General features: G+C 43.9%; 1 protein-coding gene across 2 annotated transcripts in view; it reads right to left on the reverse strand.

Annotated features, from left to right (window-relative positions):
- Window positions 1-9,495, reverse strand: part of tbx21 (T-box transcription factor 21) — a 30,553-nt gene extending 21,058 nt beyond the window's left edge. The window contains exon 1 of one of the 2 annotated variants that reach the window (XM_069185680.1): window positions 8,125-9,495. In XM_069185680.1, the coding sequence (XP_069041781.1) occupies window positions 8,125-8,678 (554 nt within the window). In that variant the 5' untranslated portion in view covers window positions 8,679-9,495. The remainder of the gene's footprint in view (window positions 1-8,124) is intronic. The other variant, XM_069185681.1, reaches the window with a different exon arrangement.
- Between the last annotated feature and the right edge of the window lie 306 nt (window positions 9,496-9,801).

Here is a 9,801-nt window from a genome sequence, read left to right on the forward strand (position 1 = left end):
TATATAACCTATAACAATTATATTAATATTATAATAAAACATTAATGTTACATATTAGTATATTTAAAACAAGATAAAGATTGCTTTAAAGGGTACTAAGGCAAATTGATTCTTCAGCTGCCATTAAAACTCCAATGTGAGAATCGCAACAGCTCGTAAAGTCGCTCTCATACCAAAATGGTCGGAAGACGGATTCATATTGTGAGGACTTTAAATTAAATTTTAGATTGTACCAATCAGGAAAAAGAAAAGGCGTTAGCCAACCTAAAAAGGAACGCTGCTCTGGGCAGGAGGGAGAACGCAACCTGCCGTCTGAAAAGGGGGGTTCCTGTCAGAGCTTTCTTCAATTCGGTCTGAACCGTCACTCGCTCGGACTGCTGTTCTGTGGAGGGGATTGTGCCGCGGCTCGGACTCAGTCGCACAGCCAAACTCCAGGCACCCCAACATCTGCCAGGGCCCCAACTGTCAGGGCCGCCTAAGGTACCCCAGGCAAGACTCCGGAGCGGTGTTCCAGGAAATCACATCTTTTCATTTTCCCAATGAGAACACAACACTAGTGCATCGTTGGGCACTTAATTAATTAATCGGCAATAACTATACCAGAATTATTAGCCAAAGTAACGTTTACACTGACAACAAAATGCAAATCTATAAATTGCACTTAAATAATACCTTAACAAACGGTAATAAATAATCGGTATTGATACTTAAATCATGCACAGAACCAGATGAACTATTAGCTTTATCGACTTTGAACGGTAGAAAATAGAACATAACTTCCTTTTGTAAAGATGGTGCGATACGTAACCCAGCGGAATAACAGAGTGACGGCCTGTGAGCCGAAGGCATGGAGGTACAGGGCCTGTCCAGAGGAGCAAGTGTATATACTTGCGGTATAAAAATCAACATACACACATGGCGATAGTAACTGCATCTTTACTTGATTCACAAGCATTCCTCGACCCGTCTAGGATTAAAAAGCACACGCACTGACACACATAGGAGAGAAATCACTGACATGTAGGTATACCATCCCAAAAATATTTTTATCAATCTTACGTAAAAATGAAAACCCTTGTTTCAAACAGAAGATGAAAATAATCACGTATGAATCTGTGTTTATATATATACACAATTCCCTGCTTTGTTTTCTATGGGTTTTTTTTTCTGTGTTCCTAGTATGATTCACGATTCACTTTAGTTTCTTTCTGATTTATGAAGCTGCATATATGGAAACTTTGGACATGCCGGAGCCTCATGTAACTTCAAAATTCACTAGTCTACGCGGTCATAATGTTCAAAAAACCTTTTCTTTCTACCCGAAACGGCAAAGGGCCGTGAAACCGAGATGCCCCAAGGGCCAGCTGACAGATCTGCCCTTGAACAGGTGCTGCGGATGTAGGATGTAGGAAGTAGGATGTTACCTAGATTAAAGGCATCTATTACTGAGCAAATGTTAGAGGAAACTGTTTCCCTGTTTTCGAGTGTGTAGGCCTGAATTACTGTACGTATGCTTATGTAATGCAAAGCAAGGGCTGAAAACTAATCACTAGTTGCCTTTCTGTGGTCTACCGAGCATCTACACATGGAAAAAGAAGACTGCACACAAAAACAATTTCAAAACAATCAAACACCGCTAACTGAGTCCATCTTTTTTTTTTCCCCAAAAATCGTGATGTATATCTTCACACACTTGCAGAACAGGTGTTATTTTTTAAAAGTAGTAACTGTAGTTACGCTACTAGAAGTGGCGTTACTATCAATATTAGCGGGCTGCAGATTTCGGCGGGCAGACCTGTGCTGCCAAGTGACGGGTTTTTCTTTCTCCCTGCAGTTTTTGTTTCAACTGAGTGACAGCGGGACAGAGCGGTTCTCTGTAACAATCACCTCCCACAGCCAAAACGCCTCTGACTTGCTCAGCACCCTGACCGAACCTGTCCACAATGGAATAACCTCCCTTGCTGGAAACCTTAATCACTGGTACACCACCTCTCCTCTCATTTCCCTTCTAGATCAGTGCAGGATTAAGAAAATAACATTACTGCTTATTTAAAACTGTAAAGGTTAAAGATGGGGGTTGAATGGCTAGCGTTCAAAACTCGAGAGAGATTAGACAAAGACAAAAACTGGCAGCCGGCAGTTTAAAACCATTTCTTTTTTTTAAAGAGAGGCATGGCTGGTTGCAAGGCTCGGCGTTTACGCTACGTACGTTATCCCTCTTTACCACTTAGTTAGCGCTCAAGTGCCCTGCGAGGGTGCATGTGCGCGCACGGTGTTGTGATGCGCTGGTTTTGATATAAACCGTGTTGGCAGATGCCCTGGGATCCAAATGAAAATGACATGCTGGTCTTTGCTAGCTGCGCTGAAGGATTTAAAGCAATAAATATACCCCAAAAAAACTCCCCTCCCCTAGCACACAGAGACATCCAAAGAGGTTTATGTCTGTGCTTTTTATAGACAGCTGCTGTGGACCAGCCGAAAAGACCTATGTGAAATGATGACTTGAGTTTTCGTACTGAGCTTCCTTCACATGGAAGAGCTAGTATGAGTGGTGCTGACCGCAGCTGCCCAGCGGTTCGAACCGGTAAAGTCAGCAATTGTGACTATATGGCCATTGCCATCTTGTAGAAAGAACATGACTTTACCTTGCTGACAATTAAAAGGCCTATTCTCTTGCCCAAACCTCTGTTCTCAGATGTTCTGAGCTAGATCTCACTAAACAATTACAGCAAGCATCACTAATATTTTATACTTTATCCTGATGACCTGCCAACATGGAACCAACATAAACGACACAAGACCCCAGCGACCCTGACTTAAGCAGAGCCCTCGACCCGCCTCAGACTCATCGGTGCGACTCCAAAATACCCAGGCTGAGTAACGGATAGCTATTTCCTCTGACCTCACAAGCGGGATGGACTGACAGCCTGTGACCCAGGGGCAGCGGACCTGGAACTGGCAGTCCAGTATGTGGCCATACACGCATGGTCAAGAACACTTGCTGGGGCATTCCTGTCACTACCCACCTCATGGCATGACTCCACCAACCTCCAGACATTCAAAACATTAAAAAAAAACTTAAACGTTCCCTCTTGCTCCTTTAACGTCAAGTAACTGACGTTAAAGAAACTTTGCTGCGACGCTGAAGGCGGTCCTGGACGCGTTCAAGGCGAGTGAGGCGAGCTGTGGGATGTGAGAAACCAGAGAATCGCCTCCCTCCTGTGCCCACACTACCTCGCAAGAGAAACGGCGAGGCAGGAGGGGTAAATATTCGGCTTTTTACATGGCTCGTGCTGGGCCAGTGTACCTCTGCCCAGCTGGCTTCAGAGACTGTAGGCCTAAAGGGGTTTCACGCACAGGTTTATCACGCAAGGTGAAAATCCACATGACACAGATTTTAAAACCAGAGGAACGGGCTTCCGGTACAGAACACAAAACTCTTCCCATGATCCTCTACAGCACAGCCCCACAACGTGCATTCCCCAGGGCTACAGTCCCTACAGTTTTTCCAAGACTCCACGGCCTCTTTGGAGGTGAGGAAAAGGTTGATCAAATGTATCTACTTGAATTTTAATTTCAAACCTGTGTGAAGACCAGCTAGGCTGTAACCTTCTAAGACAAGGACAATATGAAACCTATTCTTGTGGTATGAAACCTCCTCTAAACACTTATTTTTAGACTGAAACAGCAACAGCAAAACATACATAGATCTTAGTTTGTGTTTACTAACAGAAAGTGCATTGTAAAAAGACCACACAAGAGAAAAAAAGAGTCTTTAAAGGGAGCGCAAGCAGGTGTGGTTCAAAAAGTTGGCGCAGGCCATGTGAGGTTAACATGCCCTCGTGAACAAAGCAACACCTCTTTATCCTCTCCTGCTGAACCTCATCGCCTCCTGCTCAACACGTACAGGTTGAGTAATCCCTGTAGGCCAACTCTGCAATTAGTTCAATTATTTAAAAAAAACAAGCAAAACCTGAATCGGAACAGGACAATTCTGAAACTTCTGTCTGACGACAATTTTAAAAGTTCTGAAAGAGTTTACAGGGCACCAATACACACCAAGAGGTTCTCAAATGAGACGAATGAAAACTTTCTGTAGTGCAACCAAAGAGCTCTTAGATATGTCCCATTAAACACGCTTAATGTTATTCTCTTTATTTTTCATTATGTACATTTCAACCTTAATTATTTTACAGTAAAGATACTACAAATTTACTGTAATTGTAAGCCTTGAGAATTAAGTTCAAAAAGGATTTTATCTGTTCAATAGTCATAGATTTTTCGTCTCTGAAATAATCACTTCCGATCAGACGATAAGATATGTATATGCATATTAATCATTAACATGTTCAATTATCTAACATAACTAGGAAATGGGCAGGAGCTCTTCTTTATAAAATATATACTTTCACAACACTCTTCAGAAACAATGCAGAGAACTCTGACTAAAAATAAAATTGCTTATCTAAAGTGAACCAAAAGGTCAGATTTGAATTTCTTTTTTTGTCAAAATAGCAAAACATCATTGAAAAAAAAATCACAAATTATTTATTCCTTTAAAACAGGCTGATCGGTCAAAATTTCAAATGTAAAACACCATCTTTTATGACACGCTACTAAATAATTCCAACACAAAATAATCTTTCAAGAATCTCCCTATTATTTTGAATTATTTGACTTGTTTGACCATATACGTCATGAAGATCTTCTGAATGCTGACAGTGAGTACAGGTTTTTCAAAGGCTACGACACACTCACACACTGAAACTGTGCGTCTTCATGAATGGCACAAGGTGCTGCTGGCCCTTCAACAGGCAGCACAGTGCTCCCAGTCACTCGTTTTAAAGCAGTTTCATCTCTGTCTGCTCATCAGCACCAGAGCTGACTGTCTCTGTTGGCCCACTGTATCATCTGCTATCCAATTTTTTCTTACACTTTACCTTTGTCACTTGTAATCACAGTAATAGCATTTACTGTACTGTTCTGTATATTGAACACTGTATGGTATAATCTCCTGTACTCAGTCTAACTCAGGGGCAGGCACCTCCAGTCTGCAAATGATGGGTTTCTGCAGGTTTATGAGTCAGCTTTCAGTCAGAACCTGTTTAAGACCTATAAAACAATCCTGACTTAACTCCTCACCCACTTACACACTGTGGGTCAATGAAGTCTTCTTAAAGCTGAGATGGAATAATCCTAATCGTGATAAGAGGGAGCACCAGCAGAAGCTAAAAGAACATGAAAAATAGAGGCAATAATTATATTGATGCTCTGCTTTACAATTAAAAAAAAACGCTCCTGGTCCCACAGGGTTTTCAAAATCAAATATCTGTGGAAAACGCCTCTCTGTCAAAACAGAACACTGACAAGGCCGCTGAACTCTGGCAGCAACTGGTGAAATAAAACGTAAGCTACACAACTCTCAACACCTGGGCGCCCTCGTTTTCTTTTACTGCTGTACTGAAGCTCAAGCAGTCTTACGACACTGAACACCGTTCTCTTTGTGGCTGAGGACACCAGCACGGGGTCCAGGCAAGTCAGAGGAACACAGAACAGCAATAAGTCTGGGTCTCCCTGCACTTCCTATTCGCTACACGCGAGTCCCCTGCCTGCTGCAGCGCCCTTGTCGAACTGGGAGACAGCAGGTCGCCATCGAGCTGCAGCCCTCTTCAGCTTCACAAGGCCACACTTATTCTAGACTGCTGTCGGTCGTTTCGCAAGGGAACAGCGCTTTCTCGCTGCTTTTTCTACCATTTGAACTTTCAAATTGGTCAACTGAGTTGCAGTGAAACAAGAGGAAGCGACAAACCAGGGTGACTGAATTGTGGTGCCGTCCGACTTGCATTGGTATTGAATAAATAAGCAATGTCACCCCAACAGGTATTTACTTCAACAGTAGTTGAATTACCGTTATCAAGCAAATTTGACAAAGATTAATATTACCTTAACAAGGTGGAATTTGTTTCATTAATGAGCAAAAGTATAACAAATGTAAATGTAAGACATTAAAAACAGTACTTTTTCAACTTATTTCAACAATATTGTAATAGAAAATCTTCAGGCGTAATTAGGTAGATTGTATTTCATATATATAATAAGTTCTGCTTGGATATAGGAAAAATACACTGAAATTACAGTGGATTGATGACTACTTTATTTCTACTATTAAAGTCAAAGCAAAAAACTGATTCATTTTTGCATTTTTTTTCAATTTTTAAAAGGCTTATACACTTCTCCATTAGTTTGCTCAACCTTATTGATATCCTAACCATGTTTTGCCACTAATTCAAAAAAAAGACTCAATTTCTAGGCAAGCTTATGTTGCCAATAGATCATCATGGTCCTTATATTACATTGTTATTTAAAATATAAATAAGCATCTGTGCATTGCCAGAAAGACCGGGCAGTATCTGCTGTAAAGCTCATCTAAAGTCGATTTTTACATCTTAGGAAGACTATACCCATATGCAAAATACACAAGCCATAGTTACTATACTTTGATCTAATAATGATATACTAATGCCACGAATATTTCTTTCATCCAGCATTTACTGTCTCTCACAGCTGTTGATAGTTCTTTCCGGTTTGTTAATGTTAACGGCAAGTTGCTTTTTTGATTGTCAATTATAATTAGAAAGAAAATAACAAAGGACTAATAATAAGAAATAAAAAAAAAAACCACAATGCTCTTTAAAGGATTCGGCTGAGTTTTTTCCTAAGAGAACTTTTGCACCGAGTGTTAATGTAGCCTGTGGAGGCAGCAGGAAGGGCTTGTTTAAAAAATAAATTGATGGATTCGTTTTACGTCTTCGCCTCCTGTAAGAATTTTCGACGGACAGAAAGCCCACAGCCCGAAAGCCCGATGTCAGGAAGACGTGTCGCGCGTTAGGAGATTAATCGCCCTCCTCGCGCTAATGCTCGCTGACCTATCAGACCACACCGGGGGCGCTTCTGTCCTGGGGGGGCGCGCCGAGGTGTCACAACGTCCTCGAGGTATTTCACAATCCCCATCCCCTAATTAACCGCACACCGCCCGTCACGACGGGAGCGCTAGGGCAGGTCCAATACCAATTGCTCAGATAATGCATTCGTCTTCATCGAGGAATTTTTAACGCAAGGCAGGGAAAGTACCAAAGCATCTCAAAATGCGGTGAAATGCAGTATGTTTTTAAAAAAAAAATATGAAAAGAGCTCTAAAGAGTACGGGCCTTTTTTAATCACTTGGGAATTTTTAGTGGCCACGATCAACCTAAAGTAAAATAGCCCTTTTGACACGCAATAGCCAGTACCTAGATAAGGCCAATGAAATAATTGAGCTTCTAACTACGAAAGGTTAGCACTGCTCTTTAAAAGAAGAAAGTACTGCCTTAATCTTTAGTTTACGCACAGCCCAGAAGTAGTCAGCTTCATGCGGTCATTGGGGTTGTGTGTTTATGTGGAGCAGTGCATGTGTGTGTGGTTTGAATGCGAGGTCTCTGTGTATACCTATTTGATGTGTTGGAGACAGGGGGTCCATATACAGCCGGTGAGAACTCCAGAGGACGGTCAACTTTCAGACTGCAGATACCACACTGGCAAAAGAGCAAAACTATTTCAAGATATATATGTTGTTGTTTTTTTGTGGTGGTGGTGAGCCGTGTGCGGAAACGGTAGTGCAAAAAAAACCCGAAATGCATAGCTCCAGAAAACTTGACAGGAAACAAAAGGTCCGGCTATTTAGCATTATTTATGTCGCTTTATTAAAACCCACGAGAGAGCGTGTGGCTTCCGAACCGGTTTCGGTTTTGCCGCGACCCGCCTGTGCGTCTTCACTGGGCACTGCTCGTATCCGACAGAGCCGGGTTTCTGAGCCGAGAGCGGAGCGTGATAGAGACAACGCTGAATGCAGAATATCGTTAATTAACTCGATAGTAAAGAGGAGGCCGTCAGAAAAACAAAAACAACGTAAGCTACGAGGCAGCAAACTTGCGCGTCCTTACCAAACGAATTACAATCTGCGCCGCTAATACCAACGACGACGATGACACCGCTGCTATAATTGACCCCACATTTCGTGTGAGCACCCATCAGGAATAAACCCAGCGGTCTGGCGTTTTAAAAATAACACAGAAACAGTCCTCTTACCGCCCCTGTTTGGTGATAATCATCTCGGTCTGGTATTTGTGAAACTTCGCCCAGAGCGGGTAGTTGTTCAGGACGGCTTGGGTCTTCCCGGACACCTGCAGCCCGGGCAGCGGGTACATAGGCGGGCGGGGGTACCCGTGCTGGAAGGGCGCCGTGTACCCGTCTCCCCCGGCCGGGTAGACCTCTTTGCCCGAGTGCACGAAACTCTCACCGCCGCCCGGCGCGAAGCTCTGGCCGGCGCCGCTGCGGGTCGGGGACCGGACGGCGCTGTAGGGGCAGCTGTCGAGGCCCGGCGACGTGAACAACCTCCCCATGTGCGACCCGAAGCCCGTGACGGTCTGGCCGGCCGAGTACGGCAGGGTGATGGAGCAGCTGTCCTGGCCCGCCTGCAGCGGGTCCTGGTAGTAAAACCGGGTGTCCTGGATCCCCATTTTGAAGTCGGACAGATCCTTGCTGCGGTGCAGGTGGCTGTTGATGTCCGAGTCCTTTCCAAAACTTTGCGCCTCAGTCCCATTCAACATGCTCACGTAAAAATTGCCACCTATTCCGCCCATTTGCTGCGTCAGCCCAGGTGTCCGTGTAATTTCATAAGTTCGCCTTGTCTTCCGTTCTTCCTCGTCTTTCAATGAACCCAGAACCTGCAGCAGCGCAAGCCCGCAAGGTGCCCGAACCGGCGCCGAGGACGCACCGAGACAGGTGGGATGGGTTCGAGCGCGGTTACTCTTCTTAACTACCGCTAATCAGGTGGGGGGGGATTTCTTTTTTTTTCCTCCAACTTACAAGTTTGCTGCTGTACAGTGTTGTGCCCAAAAAGAATAAGTTTAAAAAAAAGCAACGCCAAGGAACTTAAATTAACGCGATAGCAGTAGCCGTTCGTGAACTGGATAGTTCAAGTGAGCTATTTTGAAAGTATAGTAGACATCACAGCGTGTTTCACCCAGCTCGCTATTAAAGCTGGAAACACATGCTCGCCTTCTTAAATCATATATAGTTTCTAGAGCCGCTGATTGGCTGGAGCGGCGGGACCTCTTTCACAGAGGGCTGTGCTGTCTCGCCTGGGGCTGTCGAGAGTCAGTCCTCATCACTCGCGCACCGAGGCGCTTTTTAAAGAAGGCAGCGATCTGCCCCTTTCGTTTAGGAATTGAGGGGCTGGTGTAAAGCGCCCAAGAACGAGTCTGCATTCCTCTAGTTTAACAGAACAGCACGGGTTGTCAGGTAAAAAGAAAAACCGCCTTTCCCTTTTCCAAAGCACAAGGGGTGTATTCATTTACGCGAAAGAAAAGGTGCCCACTGCTGTATCTGTGATCGCCCAGAAACACGATGTATACCCACCCCTCCACAAGAGAGAACGAGATGTCTTCACCTGAAAGTCAACGCGTTTTTCCCCCCCCACATTTATGGGTTGTGTGAAAACACCATATAGCCCCGAACCCCTCATTAAATCGGGGGGCTTCTGTTTAAATGTCTAAAGTCGCAGTTCTTTAATCTGACGAACAAATCTTACTTGGTAATGACAGTAACTGGAGCGTCAACGAACAGCTACACCATCAGAAATAACGATGCATCAAGAACGTTTTACGTGGCACAAAACGCCACACATTTTAGAAACTTATTAAGCATTATGCTGGCTAGAGTGATTTTGGAAGTGGCTCTTCTGATGATGTGCCCAGATAACAC

Source organism: Lepisosteus oculatus, chromosome 28 (assembly GCF_040954835.1).
Source record: "Lepisosteus oculatus isolate fLepOcu1 chromosome 28, fLepOcu1.hap2, whole genome shotgun sequence".
Classification (NCBI taxonomy): domain Eukaryota; kingdom Metazoa; phylum Chordata; class Actinopteri; order Semionotiformes; family Lepisosteidae; genus Lepisosteus; species Lepisosteus oculatus.